General features: G+C 36.3%; 1 protein-coding gene across 1 annotated transcript in view; it reads right to left on the bottom strand.

Moving 5' to 3' along the window:
- The window catches only part of LOC145684456 (uncharacterized), a 173,502-nt gene that overhangs the window by 88,695 nt on the left and 66,483 nt on the right, over positions 1–18,324 (bottom strand). Inside the window, exon 2 of the mRNA XM_081756865.1 lies at positions 10,248–10,583. Coding sequence (XP_081612991.1) covers positions 10,248–10,551 — 304 coding nt within the window. The 5' untranslated portion in view covers positions 10,552–10,583. The remainder of the gene's footprint in view (positions 1–10,247; positions 10,584–18,324) is intronic.

Genomic DNA, 18,324 nt, shown 5'->3' on the forward strand with positions numbered 1-18,324 from the left:
CATTTAAATTAAATTTGTTATTTAACAACCAAAGTCAACAGGCTAAAACTTTATATATACCCCCCCCAAAAAAAATCGATCAATTTTTAAAGATCGAAACACTTGGATGCTTCATAAATATAGGATCGGACAGACATGAAAATATTTCTTGAATGCTTCATAATTATACATTAGCATCGGTGAGAATGTGCTAGCATCAGTCAGATATAGAAATATTCTTTGAATGTTTTTTGGATCAAAAGGTCCAATATATTTCAATCAAATTTTTTTTGTACGACTTCTGGAGAACTGTACATACAGCGTAGCTAAACCCAAACTATCACTTAACTCAGTATGATGTGCTTATTCCGTAGAAAATACGAAAACTCGATTTAGGGCCATTCAAAAATTTTGTGACCTCTGATCAAAATGCTAATTATTGGTCAAGGTCGCAATCATTTGATCCATTTGTGTGTGTGTGTGTGTGTGTGTGTGTGTGTGTGTGTGTGTGTGTGTGTGTGATCATTCCTAAAATGCTTGGTACAATTAGTCAGACATAGACGTATTTGTTGAATGCTTCATAAATGTATGCTAGGATCAACCGGCTATTGTTTCATACATATGTCTTAGCATTAGCCATTATCCAGAGATAGAAATATTTCTTCAATGTTTGGTGTTAGGATCAGTCGGACATGTAGATATTTGTTGAATACTTCATAAATATGTTATCATCAGTCGGACATAATGCTTTATATTTGTACTAAGATCTGCTGAACATTAAAATATTTCTTGAATGTTTCTTCAACGTGCTTGGATTACTAGGACACAAAAATATTTCTCGAATGCTTCATAAATGTGTGTTAGGGTCAGCCGGACATATTTCTTCATTGTTGTTAAGATCAGCCAGAGAAATATTTTTGAATGTTTCTTGTGTGTGCTAAAATTACTACGATATGTTCTTGAGTTGGTTTTGAGTTTAACGTCCTTTTCAGCAGCGAGGCTATATGAGATTGGACCTACTGATTAACGTGGGGTCCGAACCACATGAGCTTCTACCGGGAATCAAACCCGAGTCTCCTACGCCAAAGGCGCGTACGCTAACCGCTTAGCCACGAAGGAGCTCTGCGATATATTGTTCTAAGAATTAGGAAAAATCTTCTTAAAGGTGTTCCTGAAATATATTTTATAGATACGTGGATGAGAGAATTCTACTGCTTTGCCACGTTTAATGGACACAAATTTAAGTTTAAAAAATTGAAGATAGAATTTAATTTGCATTGATCATTAATATCGTATGCTCTGATTATCTGCACTGGTTACATCAAAAGTTCATTCTCAAATGACGATGATGATGGTTAGTTATTTTTAAGAGCGTGCTCTTGAATTGCATTGTCTACAAGATTATTCAATTCGTCAATTATAACGTTCATTTTAAACTGTCCCTTTTTATCGTCACACAATGGAGTTAGCAAATGCAAGCAAAAACATAATGCTTTGCTTCGTTTTGTGCGGAGCAAAATAATGCTCGCTTACTGAACCATGGCCGAGAAACAGCGCTGCGTCATGTTGAGAAGGTAACTGTTTTCCGTTGAACACTGAACAGGTGTTAAGTGTGTTGCTTGGTTCATTCTATTACTCAGGAGCTGTGGGCACCCTCTTCACTTCATCCAAATACATAACTGTGTCGTCGCTGACTGAATACAAAACTTAATACTGTTACTCCCTCCCTCGTTTTTTTTTTCGTTCATTTATTTATTTCCGTGTTGATCCTTAAAAAGGTTTCTGTATGTAGGTGAGTGACTGCTCTCCGATGGTGCATTATCAAATGACTAATAAAGTCACTTTGCTATGTTTATATAACTGAGCTTAATTATCACCTTAAACCCGAAGCCTTTCATTACTTTTTTTTTTTTTTTAATGAATAACTTTTCTTGCTGTATTGTAAAGCAAATATTCACACGCACCGCCTGATTATGTTTGGATATTGTTTCTGTGCCTCCAATCTGTCAGGGCTGTTGTAATGGATGGGTAGTTCGTGCAGAAAACCGCTACCACATTTTTCGCTACTTGGCTTCATTTAGCTTTCCTTGGCTTGGGTTGGACTGATGCCTTGCAGGGATTGTCCATCCAAATACAGTTACCTTAAGAAGGACGTGTTAGGTGGGCCTTGCATATCAAAAACAACTACAGCTTCATTTAAATGAGATGAGACTTAGAACATTGCAGTCAAGACACGAGCTTCGTGATGGAAAACGGTTTGCACAGGGTAAATATTTCTGAGCCATCATCACGAAGTTTCTAGTGCATGGGTGTTGAGTGATCCGCCGCTGCTAACAGTAACATTTATATAATAAATGCATATTTAGTACCACAATAAGAAGCTCTATTACAGTGTGGCTCAGTCCCCCTCCCCATTTGAAACGTCTTGCATATATTATATGTTTAAATAAAAACATTCTTATAGCGTATTTCGTTGCAAAGAAAAAAAGTTCCGACTTGATTTTGAGACAGAATACGGTAGAGAATCTATATTCAGAATGTCGGTTATTATTGCTAAGCAATTTGTATTCCAGTCCATCATTTGATGTGTACAGAGAATAGTATAAGACTAGGAGAGTCGTTAAAAAATACAATACTGTTAAAACCGTAATAGCCGTGGAAACAATGGGAAGTGATGTAAATTTGCATTAATTGACAGCTGTGTATTTGTTTTCCGTTGCTTGATGATACCAATCTGCTATTGAAAGCTATGCTTTCTTAATAATTATGTTCATTGCTCCTTTTGGTATGGCTGTGGTTTTGTGTTATAATATTTGAGAGCGGCATATGAAGATGCAGAAGGAAGGCAAAAGGGTAGATAAGAATACAATAGAACAAAGATAACCGCCTTGAATTTGTTTAAAATAGAAGTGAAGGTAAGAATACGCGAATGTGTTTTGTGTTCTTTATACACGAACGCAAGTGAACACAAAGCAAGACAAAGCAAAACACAAAGCGTAGAACATGTGTTGAACTCGTAGATGCTCGTACACTGTTGGAATAAAGATAATTTGCCTAGATTTATTGATTTAATCTGAATAGTAGTGTCATTCAACTGGTTCACACCACTGTCAGTGGTGCTATTCAGCCGGTTCGCTAAAACCGGTTGTTAAAATATTTCGAGTTTGCAGAACCGTTTGTTATATTCAGACATAATAGTAAGTTTTACCCAGTTATACCCTGGGAATAAGTAAAATTTAGTTTAACTATCTTTGTTCTTAGAAATTCTTACAGCTGTATGGTTAAACATACGATCTCTCAGAATAAGTTATAAGCGTTTATTTCTTAATTTCAAATGCTCAGATATCAAGAATAAGAACTGGGATCATATGAGTGTAGTGGTGAGGGTTGTTTATATCTAAAAACACATGCATACCGTTATCAACAATTGTGGATCCATTTCTTGATTAAGGACTTTCCAATTTTTTTTCGAAAAGCATCTATCTTGGGTAATTCTTTTCCAATATATTCGCTACCTAATTTCGTCCCACCACCTTGTATTAGAATGCTGTGTAGGGCCCTACTTGTTACGTACGGTATTCAGTAAAAGATTGTATGATTTGTTTCCTAACGAAGTTATATCTACCTGTCCATCTACTATCTCGCTCTCTGAATATATATAACCGGTTGTTAAAAAATTAGAATAACAGCACGATTATTGTCCATCCTGCTTATCATCTTCCCTTTTCTTGGTCTCCTCAGAGTCCGTTTCCAAGAAGCTTCAAAGCATACTTTCTTGCTGGAGACGGCACCGGTTGTGTGGTGCTCTACTCCATTCCTCTTTGAAGGCGAAATACTGTAAGGATCCATCTTAAATGATGACGTTCATAACCTCCAGCTATCTCGGATTCAAACGTTGATATCACGGTAACAGTAGATTCTGTTCTTGATAACCTCGTTATTGCGTAAAAATGGATGGGTAGAAACCTAGACTCTAAGGGAGAAAAAAAGCGGATAAGGGAAGCCTTCGAAATATGATGCTATAAAAGAACGGTAAAATTTTGATGAGTAGATAAAGTATCGGATGAAATTGTGTTGAAAATTGTAGGAGCAGAAGAGGAACATACTGAGTGAGATTTCTGAAAGAGGCAATAGATTATGGTAAGAAGACGAAAATACTCAGAGGAAGGCCGAGGTTAAATATAGGACTAGAACCTTTTTATTTCAAGTGTGCTCTCGGAAAATATGTGAAGCATTCTTCGGCCCCACCCCCGCCAACTTCTTATGGAGGAAGCCCTCACTTTGCTTAAGGGAAAGAAGTTAATAATCTCGACTGTGTTGCCAATTTGTCATTGAGTCGTTTCGTTTCGACGAGTGAAGATCGTAGTCTACTTAGAATGACTAATAAGACAGTGCACAGGGAAGTGCGTGAAATAACTAATTGTAGGCAACGCTCTGGATCCAACAATTGAAAGATCTCGGTTATAGCAACTTCTCTCTCCTCTTTCAAGGGAGGTAGGGAGAAACACACATCGGCAGGAGCGCCAGCAAGGACACACTTGAAACATAAACGCTCTAGATAATACAAGATGTAGGGGGTAAGAAACTATAAGTCTGGCTCAGAATAGGGAAATATGCAAGGCTGGGCCGAACTAACCGAGAAAATTACTGACCCAGGAAGAAATTTTGAGTGTTACAGGTATGTAGGGGAACGTGGGGCATAATGGGGAAGCTAAGATATTTGCTTTTCTAAATTGGTAGCCAATATCTCAATTGCAGTAATTTTTTTGTGGTAGACACATTGAACATTTCTTGTAATATTTCAACCAGCAAATCCTTTCAAAAATATTGTTTTGGACCTTTTTGCTTAGCTTATTCCAAAAATGGCTCTTATCCCCATTATGCCCCCTACGTGGGGCATAATGGAACATTGGATTTCAGTCAACCCCATTATGCCCCTACCCCATACTGCCCCGTACAGTATTACATCTATAATATCCAGCTCTAATATAGACTTATCATTATAAAACAACAATATATGATTACTATTATACAATACAACTTGAATTTTATGAAATATTTATTAGACTCAATAATCACATATAACAAAAGATGAGTACTTTTTAAAAAAATGCTGATAATTACTTCAAAAAGCATAAGGTAATTCTGAATTAGGCACTATTAAGAAAAAGAAAAAAAAATGTGATCATTAGGAATTGTACTACAAAGTTTATGCAGATTACATCGAATTATTGTCACTTAAATCTTAATATTTCCTGACATCAAATCAACATAAACAGATTTTGAAGTTGAGTATGAAAAACTTAAACAAAACTGCGTATTCGAACCTTATATATAAATTCAGACGAGGAAATAAAAGATGGATAACCCCATCGCGCGAGCGCCTAATGTAGATTCTGGTTTAAGAAGTGTTATTTCAGGGTGACGCTTAATAAATCCTCTTAACCAGTCAATTCCAACCTTTTTTCTTCTTTATTGAAGGGGAATTGTTGAATTTTGTTTCTTTCTGCCAATTAAAACGCTAATTCTCTCAGTTCATTACCAGTTAGACCAAAAAGTCGCCTTTCCATTTTCACTAAATAATCTACTAACTCGTACTCCTGTTCATAGGTAAACACAGGCTTGAAATATCCCACTTGTTTCTGGAAAGATCCAAGGTTTTCTCGTTCCTTGTTACAAAGCCGCTCCAGCATAGTCTGGGAAACGTTGAACTGTCGGGGAACTTTATAATATCCCATTTCACCACGTATTACACTCTCGATGGCCTCCTTCATCTTTTCTTCCTCCCAAGTTTCCATCGTTCATTTCCTTTTATATGTGTGATGACAGCAAACAAGACCTTATGCAATCCCAGTATTAACAAGAAATGTTTCAAGCTTGGTAGTGAACTACACAATCCATACTCTTACGGGGCATAATGGGGTAATGGGGCAAAATGGGGTGGTTACAATACCGTTTTGCCCCACCCCGTTTTGCCCCAGATGAGCTGTAGTGTTAAATCAACGAGTATCTCTGTTATAACCTACAATCCGTAAACCTCAAAAATACACAACAAACACAGAAGAAATATTCTTTCAACATATCAATAGTTTAAAAGTGTGCAATAAATAACTTGCCTTATCTTGACAAAAGAAAAATCCCAATGGTTATATGCCACAGCACGAAAACAAAGAACTGACACATAGCACTGTTCCTTTTCGACTGATAAGAACGCTACTCAAGCGTGACAGCCCTTCGTCCTTGAGAAACTTGTTTAGATACTTATCGCTAGATTACAGTAAATTACAGTTCGAAAAATACCGATACCCCGTTATGCCCCCATACCCCGTTATGCCCCACGTTCCCCTAACAGAGGTCATTATAGGGTTAAAGAAAAATGCATTTGAAAAAAGTAAAGAATAGAAACCACCTGTGCTAAGTATGCAATGTGATTTTTTATCATCTTCTTCCTGTACACTTGGGTCTTATAATGTAATGTAATGTATAGCAATAAATTATCAATTACTTCTCAGGAGATTTTATCTTAGAATGTCCCGGGGATAAAACTATGTCAGAATCAAGGCTGGGGGAGAAGGTTCGGCTGGATTTACAACTTTCTGCACTTGCAATGATTCCCAGCTACTGACTACCTGTTCTCATGTATGTACGTACTCGTACAACAACCATGTTGTCGGACGAGACAAGCATGAACCTTGTCGCACTGGCTTACAAACCTGTTGCGAAATTACCGGGCTATCCAACTACACAGAGATGCTATTTTTGTTCTGTTTTTTCTGGTTAATAGTGTTCTAAGACCAGTGCAGTCATCGTTTCTTGTTTTTAGTTCTGAGAACTGCGATTCTTCTTCATCCCCTCCTTCCCCCTCCCCGTAGCGCATCCTCTAAATCTAATCTCACAGCGTGCGTCGAAATTATGGGAAAAACGCTGTGAGATGAACACCCGATCGCGTGAAGCAATTTAGAAGTTTTTTTCTTATATATATATATATAACAAGAAGAAACATTTTATGTAATGATGGTGTTAGATCGACTTTTCATTTGATAGGTTAACACGAAAGCGGTGAGAAATACTTTTTTAAGACTTTTTTTTTTCTTGAACGGCGAGGGAGGTGGTTCTAGTCTGTAGAGTATATTCTAGAAAATTATTCAATTATAACAGATGTTGCGGAAGGAAGATGTGATCAATACATCGGAAGGATTTCCAGCAGAAAATAATAAACTCTTAGCATAATAATAATAATAATAATAATAATAATAATAATAATAATAATAATAATAATAATAATAATAATAATAATAACTCTATGGCCTATGGAACCCGGAGGTTCAATGCCGCGTTCACAAAAGCTCTCCACTGACTTCTATCCTTAGCTAACTGCATCCAGTTTCTACTTTGTATTCCTATCTCTGCGAGATCCATCTTAATATTGTTCTCCCATCTGCGCCTAGGTCTTCCTAATGGTCGTTTTCCGATTGGTCTTCCAGTCAAGACATGACCCGCCCGCTTAAGCCTCCTAGACTAGACCCTAACAATGTTGGGTAAACCATATAACTTATGTAATTCCTCGTTATGAAGTTTCCGCCATTCCCCATTCCCGTTCCTCTTAGGTCCGAATATTCGTCTCAGGATCTTGTTCTCAAATACTTTCAGTCTACGTTCTTCCCTCAGAGTAAGTGACCATGTTTCGCAACCATACAGAACAACAGGAATGATTATCGTTTTGTATATTTTAAGCTTCAAATTCCTCGACAGAATTCGCGACGACAAGAGATTTTGAACCGAATAATAACACGAATTCCCTGCTTTTAGTCGGCATTTAATTTCTTCGTGAATATGATTTTCGTCTGTTAATATTGATCCTAGATATCTGAAACTATCCACTTTATCAAAAGTATTATTTAATATTTTAACGCATTCATAATTGGCCGTATTACGGTCCCGACGTACTTCCATGTATTTACTTTTCTCTGCATTTACTTCTAAACCCTTGCTCCTGCAAGCGTTTAGTAAGATCTCTGCATTTCTTTCTATTGTTCTCCTATCATCCCCTATTAAATTTACATCATCAGCATATGCCATAACCTGGTGAATACCGTTCAACTCTAGGCCCTGGTTGCTATCTTTGATTATAATAATAGGTTAAGTTCCAAAGTTGGGCGTCCGTTTCCATGATTTTTTTTAAAAATTTACAGGAAAGATATGGATAATTTAATCGTTTGTGTGCTTGATAATATATAAGGGTCTCGAAAAATCTGTTTATTTGTTATATATAAGCGGTTATAAACATGGGACTATACGGCGAGCAGAGGGAACTACTTGGCGCAAGCTAACAGAACATCTGCATTGTGGGAAAGTAACGAGCATTTATGTTATCAAATGCGAATGTACAAGGGCAATGAAATAACAATTTTAACATTTGTGAAGCAATACGTTGATAACGAGCAAAATCTTTTAAAAGTTTGTGAAGAGCACGGATTAATGAACCTAATAACAAATTGCGGAAAATGTGGAAAAGAGATAACGAAAAAACGTGGCGAAAGCGGACGCCCAACTTCGGAATAAATGCCATAATAATAATAATAATAATAATAATAATAATAATAATAATAATAATAATAATAATAATAATAATAATAATAATAATAATAATAATAATAATAATAATAATAATAATAATATATTATTATTATTATTATTATTATTATTATTATTATTATTATTATTATTATTATTATTATTATTGATAATAATAATTTTTAAAACTTAAAATGTTACCTACAATACAAGAATCCATTTATCGATGATGCTATGTACTGTAGGAGCATTTTTTAAATTGAATTTGTCATGCCCTTAACGTTCATCAATTTCACTATGGGTCATTAAAATCAAAGAATTTTTAGGAAATTTTCATCGCGTGTTTGTGTTTATTTCATCAGGAGTAGAGTGTAAATTAACTCCCTCAGCACTAACTAATTTCAGCTTAAAGCAATAGGGATTGTGGAGAAACGCCCATATGCATCATATTCTGTCAGAATTGAATGATATTTACGAAAGCTCTCGTGGAACATAATTCCTAAATCAGTGGGGGGAAAGAGGAGAAGACGGGAAGGGAGTTAATTCACTCCCTTAATTTTGACTGATTTTGAAGTCAGCAGTGCGAATATCATTGGGAAGCTTCAGATAAATATATGCCATATTTTACCAAAATCAAATGTTTTATTGATAGAAGTTATTGTGGAACATTTTTTAAAAAATTAATTAAAAAATAAAGCCATCCCTTTGCTTTCACTTATTTTAGCTTCGTGCAGTGCGGGTCAAATTGAGAAGCCTCAAAGGAAATATATAGTATATATGTCTTAAAAATGAAAATAGTATGTATCCTGAACATTATGTTAACCCGCTAATCTGAACAGTGCAGCGGGTAGTCGATCAAGCAGAGATGATAACCATATTACTTTCCCTAGGAATGAATGGTAAACTGGTTTTTGATTGTCCATGTCTTTGAACCAACTGAATGGATCACGTCTATCAACAAACTCGATTCCTAACATGTGAGCCTTGGACATTACCCAAAAATTATGAAAAAAGGACTGGAAGCTTTCGAAATGTGGTCGTGGAGAAGAATGGACAGAATTAGCTGAGTCGAGCGGAATATGAATGAAAGAGTGTTAGAAATGGTAAGGAGAAAAGAACATTTTAGATATTGTTAAGAAGAGGAAGATAAAGTGGTTGAAACATTGGTTAAGAAGGAATTGTGTCATGAGATACGTGCTAGAAAGTATGGTGACAGGAAAGAGAGGGAGGAGGTAAAGGAGACTACAATTAATGGACGATATCTAAAAAGAAAAACCATACGTGAAGACCAGGCCCGCAACGAGCTACAGAAGTTTGGGGGGGGGCATGAATATGTTAGGAGGGTACCAAGTCATTAAACATTCTCTTGCCAATAGTTAAATTGTGTTTTTCGTATTAATAATAGCATATTGTGTTAAGGTCTGGAGAGACCACGAAAAGTTTAGGGGGGCCTGGTGAAGACAAAGAGGTTAGCTGAAGACCGTGGAACATGGAAGCTTCTCAGCTGCGGCAAGTGACCGGCCAATAATGACAGAATACCTGCGATGATGATGATGATTTTCTAGTTAAATGATGATCCATCAAGAAGTTGTTGAGATTTTGCCTCCCTGCCTTAAACCAAACTCAGAAATTAAAGTGTTTGTCGCAGTTTCTTTTACATAAATATATTTGGTTAAGGAAGAGAATGGACTTACCCGGATAAACGTCTGCGTTAGTGCTGAACAGAACGCAAAGCCCTGTCTCATAGTTGATGGCTTGACAGGTGTCGTTTTCTTGACACGTTTCCAGGCAGTCCGTGAGCATCAGTGTTCCCGGGAGGGAGTCCATCATATCTGTAGGCGCTGAGTACACGTAGCCTGTGACGATCTCAAATCCGATCATCTCAGGGTCACATTCGTCGGTGGTAACTTCCTGAGCATTGCTTGCTGAGATGGCTACACTGAACATAAACACAATGGCCACTAGTGCGAAGTGTGCTATCCGGACAGACGGGATCATTGTGACTGGTGTCCGTCCGATCTTCTAGTCACCTGTAATTACAAAAACAAAACATCTTAATCTTAGTATGTTTTATCCTGAAATATGAAACTACAAAATTTGGTAACTTAATATAAATAAAAAAAAGTGCGAGTAATAATGTAATAATGTATAGTATAGCGCAGTGGCTAGTGGCCTTGTCAGTAAGCTGCCTACCTATTCATCCTCTCTCCTAAAATGTTCACTACAAACGCCGATACTGGGAGAACCCGTTCCCCAAGTTTGTATTTGTATTGAAATCCTAATTGATCTTTTGTTAGATATACCTAGCAACGAAACTCATATACCTAAAGGGAGGCACGCTGACTCAGTGGTAGGGCGCGTACCTCTGGTGCGTGAGGTCCCTGGCTCGATCGGGGTATTATAGTTTCCTTCCACATTATCATTCCATCGTCAAATCTAAGAGGCTCAGGTGGGCAGGTTATGTAGCCAGAATGGAAGGAAAGGAATTAGGAACACTTTCAAAGTTTTAACTGGAAACGCAATCGGAAAGGATCCTTAGGAAGACCTAGGCGCAGATGGGAGAATAATATTAAGATGGATCTCGCAGAAATATGAATACAAAGTAGAAACCGGATCCAATTGGCTAAGGATAGAAGTCAGTTGAGAGCTTTTGTAAATGCGGCATTGAACCTCCGGGTTCCATAAACCAGTAAGTTAGTTAGTTATTTAGAGGGAGATATCACATTTTCCCTTCCTTATTTCATATATATATATATATATATATATATATATATATATATATATATATATATATATATATATATATATACATGAATGGTTATATAAATGAATGAGGTAGAGAATACTAGACGGGGACGTGAATGAAAGAACCAATTATTTCGTAGTTTCCCTGAGAGTGCGATGTTCTCTTTGCTTAGCTGCACCGCTACGCCAACCTGTTTCATGTTTTGGCGTTTCATTGTTAACATCGAATCGCGAAAATCGTTATACTGTATAACGAACTCTGCGATTGCATTTTATTGGAGCAGTTGCGTCACGAAAAGTCTGATCTTCCTCTTCTGATTTATCATAATGGTTATGAGAGATGTTCACTGTTTCTTCCACGTGCATTTGCTTTTGCTCTTTCTCCCTTGTGCTGTGGGAATTTTCCCTCTACGATAAAGTTAATCTTTTGTTTATTTCGCATTATGAATTTTTCTTCTTGGCACCAAGTGCCATAAAGATCAGGAAGTTATAAGAATATGGAAGTTATTTATTCTCCTTCTGAGATGGTTATTATCTAACATGGTATCATATGTATAATGTAGTTTGACAGTAATAAATGCCCGTTAGGTAGTACATATATTGCAATTGCACCGTTGGTGAGTTCTGTGTATAACCTTGTTCGAAAATATCTCGCCATGCACTTCTCTTTGGAAAGCCATTTACCCAGTGATGTACACAGAATTCCATCATTGGCGATTTTTATACTGTAGGATTAGGATTAGGAATTAGATTTCTGGGCTTTCGTCATCTATGCCGTTAGCTCGTCACTAAGATTAGGATTAGGAATTAGATTTCTGGGCTTTCGGCATCTATGGCCATGTTAGTCCGTCACTAGGATTAGGATTAGGAATTAGGTTTGTGGGCTTTCGGCATCTATGGCCGTGTTAGCCCGTCATATCGATATTACATTAGGTAAAAAGAAAAAAATCAAAGTTTAGTCATAATAAAGAGCTTACTAAGGGTATATTTTAATATCATTTTCACTTTAGCAAATGGCATTGTTCGCATAGAAATTTCAGGTTCAATACTACAAGCCACTACATTTGTGTAACATTCAACGGGTGTTATTCTACACCCAAATAGACAATAATTAATTGTAACAGATGAAGGTAAGATCAGATATTCATGTTACATTAATCATTTCTATGTTAAACAAGTTATAGTTTTATTGAAAAGATGTACAAGTGTATGTTGAGTCAGGAAGTTTTCGAGGGAAGTCCGAACCAGGCCCGTAGCCAGCCCAAAAACGTAGGAGGGGGCAGGCTGATGTTAGGGGGGCCCGATCCAACCATACGATAGTTCATCACCATATTATAGTTCTTTTGCAAGCCTACTGTAAAACTTTCAGGGGGCCAGCAAAAATTTAAGGGGGGCCCGGCCTCCTAGACTCCCTGGAAACGGGCCTGGTCCGAACTCTATGGACCTCACGTAGCAGGGCCCATATTCTCGCGCATATAATTTTGTTCAGCGTAACAAGTTCTATCGTCGAATATGTCTCATCATTGGACATTTTATTTCATTAAGTATTAATAATGGGTCTATTGTAGAATTTGGCCGATTCTTATCACATATCATTCGGCACCACTAGTTTGAATCTGATCTGTCGCTCTCCTTTATCTTGAGATCAGCACTCAAGATCAAGGTTTCTCAACTTGGGGTTCGCGAGAGGATTTCATAGAGTTCGCGAAGATAAGTGGAAGAGAGAAATATAAATAGAACCTAATACGGAAAAATATTTTTAAATATTATTTTGAATTTTGTTCTGACACGCATATTTTTAGTTTTATACATATTGTTAAGAACAAAAAAAATATATATATATATATATATATATATATATATATATATATATATATATATATATATATATATATATATAAACATTTGCAACAGGTGCAGAGTGTTTAAAAATAAATTTAAATGAAAGAGGTGCCATATGAAACTAATAAGAATTGCATATGGAAATATCAGAAAAATAGAAATGCAACAAAACTTGCATATTGAAATAACAATTAAAATTGAAATGTAATGAGATACGTATGTGTGTGAGCGAATAGTCTTTTTTTCCAGCAAGCTGGCCACGATGAATGTTGATGTTGGGTGGGACTTTATTTGTTTCCTAAATTTTAAATATAAATAAATTGCTTTTAACAGGTTTTGGTGATACTGAACACGTACACAAAAATGTACCAAATTCATAACAATATAATGTAACTCAAAGTTGCGGCCTCTCGAAAATTAAAATACTCAATAATGTTTTAAATAACTGTCCCAGTTTTTTTTTTTTTTTTAACCAGAATTAGAAATCACTTTATTTTTTTTAACATACGACCCACACTTAAGGGAGTTATGAAGTGTTAAAATTTTCAAACGGCCTCCATTTTGAAACAATATGACGGATCGGATTCCATATTTGTAATATGAGTAAACTGACCAAATTGGTTTTAATCCGTTCGCTTTTAGAGAAGTTACTGTATCCACTATATACAAGAAATGGATTCTACTATTATAGAAATAGATAGATATCGTGAGATCTCCGCAACAGCTATATTAAAAATCCCACACAAGCTTATTACAAATCAGAAATTATAAGAGGGTCGCTGGCAAGAGGATGTGATAAAATGGGGTTCGTGATAGGAATTAAGTTGAAAACCGCTGCTCTAGGTTATGATAAAGTATTACACAGTATAACGAGTTTGTACCTTGGACATTCGAGATACAGTTTGTTAAGGGGATTATGGTTAGCATCTAGGTAATGTAACATTGTTATCTAGGTTACACAATTCCAAAAATGCTGCAACAACTTTTTGTCTTCATTTCTTTCTAATTTATTTTGTCAACTTTTGTTTGGTTGTCGTGCTGTATCTGTCAGTTCATTTTTGGACAATCTCGGAAAAGAAAACTATAGTTTGTTTGATCATGTCACATTGGTTCAGCAATCATAAGCAGAGCAAAATATTTCAGTGAAGTGCTTATTTTCTTTTTTTTTAAAAAAAAACGGTAAGTGTTCGTTTTAAATACAATCACGATAGAAAAGGAAAAAAAATGATGGTTCATCATCGTTTGTGTGTTTAAATAAGTGTTGTGTCACTGAAATCAGTTTAGCAAAAATTCTGGAACATCTCGAAATTTAGTAAAAATGGATGCGCTTGAGAGCTCGTGAAATTGACAGGCCAATCTTTCAAAGGAGGTCAGCGCTTATCAAATATCTTATGCTATTCTTGTAACGGAATTCAAGCTTATTGTTCTAATAATTTTAACCTTTCATAAAAAAAAAAGAACGTTAATTTAAATCTAACTTACAAATTAAACGTTCATGTTTACCAAACAATCAAAATATTGTGAGTTCACAGGTATGAATCGTACACAGACAGGAAGTTGTAGGACTAAGACACGTAAATCAGAAACATAGTGTAATTTAATATTTCAGCCGTAATCAGCCCATTACTAGGTGACTTCCCCATTTTTAATAGAAATTTTTGTGTTTATTTCTCTCTCCTTGTAGCTCCTGTGGAGAATTTGGTCATCTCTTGGTCGATTTATATATATACTATTGGCATACACACACAAACATTATAATTACTAACATTATGTAGGGGAATAAAAAAAAAAAGGTGTAGAAAAACATCGTATATACAATGGCTTGTGTTTAAAATCCAAATTTCCGAACCATACAATGCAATACTCCATATATAGCATTTGACCAACTTCTTCCTTAGTGTAATATTAAGGCTGCTAGTTAAGAGTGATCTTTTCTTGTTGAATGCTTCTTTGGCTATGGCTATTCTTGACCTGATCTCTTTGTTGCAGTAAGCGTCTTTCGTCAAAATACTTTCCAGATACTTGAAATGATCGACCTCTTCAAGTTCTCTTTATTCTACTCTAACCCACGGGATATTCTCATGACTTTCGATTTTTCGATGTTGATTTTCATTCCATGTAGTTTCCATTGTCAATTACTTTGTCAATCATCTGTAGTCCTTCTTCGGTTCTAGCACAAAGCTCCAAGGGAGACGAAAAAGGGTAAATCGTGCGTATATTAAAATTGTAAGAATTGCAATTTTTTTTGCAACCCAAGGTGTTTCTTACATTCAGTGGAAGAAGGATTTCCTCGAGTCTTCTTCCCAGACGTCTACGTTTTTAGTTCTTTTTTTCTGCCATCGCCTAAAGATCATTCCACCTATAAGCTTCCACTCTTTTTTTTTCTTCTTTTTTTTTTTTTTTTTTTTTTTTTTTTTTTTTTTTTTTTGAAAAAAGGGAGTTTTGTTGACGGCCGCACAGCATAGTGTATGCTTCTCGTGGAAGCACTGCACCAACAGCTTTCCTTGAGGAGGTACCACAGAACGACAAAAAGAAAAAGATAATACTGGATTGAAAAAGAGAAGAGAATTTGTAATGCTTCAGTTACCGTCAATAATTAGTACCTTGATATGCTCTTAAAAGGGGGGGGGACACAAGAAGTGTCTCCATCTGTTGGGGCTCCATGTGGAGCTTTTTGCTTTGTGGCGGCCTCTTAAACCAGCACAGTTCATGCAAAAGATGGTCTTTCCTTCAGTGCAACAGCTCGTCAATCTTCTACGAGGAAAGTCAATGGGGCTTTTCTTTCTGAAAGAAGACTTTTTTTCAGTACTTCTAAGAGCTACACACGCTTCAACAAAATTTCATTAGTGATTTAAAAATAAAAATAAAAATAAATGGCATGGTGAAGGTGGTAACAAACTAAAGTGTCGGAAGACGTTTCGTTAACATCTGACATGCTTCTTCAGATTACAAAACACAAAAGGAAGACTCAAGTCTCAACATGTTCAACATTTGCGACGTTCTTTTCCATCTACTTCTGAACCTTTTCAGGTGATATATATATATATATATTTAAAAATATAATATTTTTTCTATCTAGTAAATGATGAGTCATGTGAGATTCAGATGACGTCTGAATTTCTATTTGAATTAAGTTCTCTTTATATATGTAATTTTCGAAATTTCTTCGTAGGATTAGGGGTTCCTATGCAATCAATTGATTTTATTCTTCCACCTACCAATTCTGTTGCAAACATTTTCATGAAAATAAAAGCTCCCTATGCAGCGAATTTTGATTTCCTTTTTGCAATTGCCGACACCCCTGCAAAGCATCTCTGTGGTAGTAAGTGTTTTCTGTGCAGTCAGTTACGATCTTTTTCCAACTGCCGATTCTCTTGTGGTGTTCCTTAATGGAATATGTGCTCCCTGTGCAAGAATGAATTTCCTTTTTCCAACTGCAAAGCATGTCTATGGTAATAAGTGATCTCCAGTTGATCCAATGTTTACCCAGTTGATCTCCACTTTCCAACTGCCGATTCTGTTATGGTGTTCCTTAATGGAAATATGTGCTCCCTATGCAACGAATTGATTTCGTTTTTTAAACTGCCGATCCCCTGCAAAGCATGTCTATGGTAATAAGTGTTTCCTGTTTACCCAGTTATCTCCACCTTCCAACTGCCGATTCTGTTATGATGTTCCTTAATGGAAATATGTGCTCCCTATGCAACGAATTGATTTCCTTTTTTTTAAAACTGCCGATCCCCTTGCAAAGCATGTCTCAGTTGGTCTCGTCCTTCCAATTGCCGATTCTCTTGTGCTTCCTTAATGGAAGTGTGTGATCCTTATTCACGCAACTGATTTCCTTTTTACAATTGCCAATTCCCCTGCAAAACATATCTACGGTAATGAGTTTCCTACATAACCAGTTGATCTCCTCCTTCCAACTGCCGATTTTCTTGTCGTGTTCCTTAATTGAAATATGTGCTCCCTATGCAACGAATTGATTTCCAATTTTACGTCCCACGTTTTTGTGTTCTTTGGAGTAAAGAAGATGGATGATTAATGAGAGTGATTTGTTATAAAATAGTTAGTGAAATGATAATGTGGGAGAAAACGGGAGAACCACGAGAAGACCAACGTGTACCGCAAACTCTCATGTCTGAGAATTGAACCATTTACTTTTCGCACTAGAGATGAGCGCTCTATCTCTGAGACATTGGCCAAGAATAAGAGGATGTTAACCTCAACTTAAATAAATAAAAATTCTTCGCTCGCATGGTACAGTAAGTACTGTAGTGGCCCAGGCGTAGCGTAGTCGCTAAGGCTCTCACATTCGGTGTGAGCGGTCCCGGGTTTGATTCTCGGTGGGGGCACTCGGTCGAAAAAGTGTAAAAAGTTTTTTTGAGGCCAGTTATCCTGAATGACGGTTATTTTCATTCACACTAGGCAAATGTCGGGATCGTACCTAACTTTTAGGTCCCAGGCCCCTTCCTTCTTTCCCCAATCCTTTCTTCCTTCCCTTCCCCTGGATAGTGTGTTCGCCGATGGACATCATCCCTCATACCTGACGGGCTAAGTGGCCCTAGATGCCGAAAGCCCAGAAATCTAAATTCTAAATCCTAAATGCCTGTATATGGGTTAGTTGTATCATGTTTAAGTTTTGGCATTATGTTAGTTATGAAATGAGTAACAAGAATTAAAGATTGTCAGAAAAGTATGTTTTTGTTATTTCCTTTTTAACGTATAAAGTATTTCAGGTCAAATTAAGATAAAATTAAACTTGTCATTATTCGTTTTAAGTATAGTCTTTTTTCCATTAAATTTCTTTCGTGACTTTTTCCTTTTCTTTTTTTATCATTTGGGCTTCGTTAAGAACATTAGCTGTAAATAGAATCATCGCGGCATGTACAAGAAGCGTGTAACTGGTTCATTATATACATTTCGAAACGAAGAGGTCCTGTGAAAATGTTGAACTGAAACGAAGACTCGAATGTTTGTCGTCGATTTATTGTCTCATTATGAGAAGAAACGTACTGCAAAGTCCAGTTATTCGGCGTCTGTATGCACGCCATCTTCCAACAACTTATCAAGTCAAAGGCGATGAGAATGAAAAAAAAAAATCTTTACTTGTACATTGCAGTGGAGGAACTTGTTACCAGAGGAGAAGGCTGTTCGAACATAAATAATAATAATAATAATAAGGAT

This window comes from Thermobia domestica, chromosome 4 (genome assembly GCF_964235325.1).
Source record: "Thermobia domestica chromosome 4, izTheDome1.hap1.1, whole genome shotgun sequence".
NCBI lineage: Eukaryota > Metazoa > Arthropoda > Insecta > Zygentoma > Lepismatidae > Thermobia > Thermobia domestica.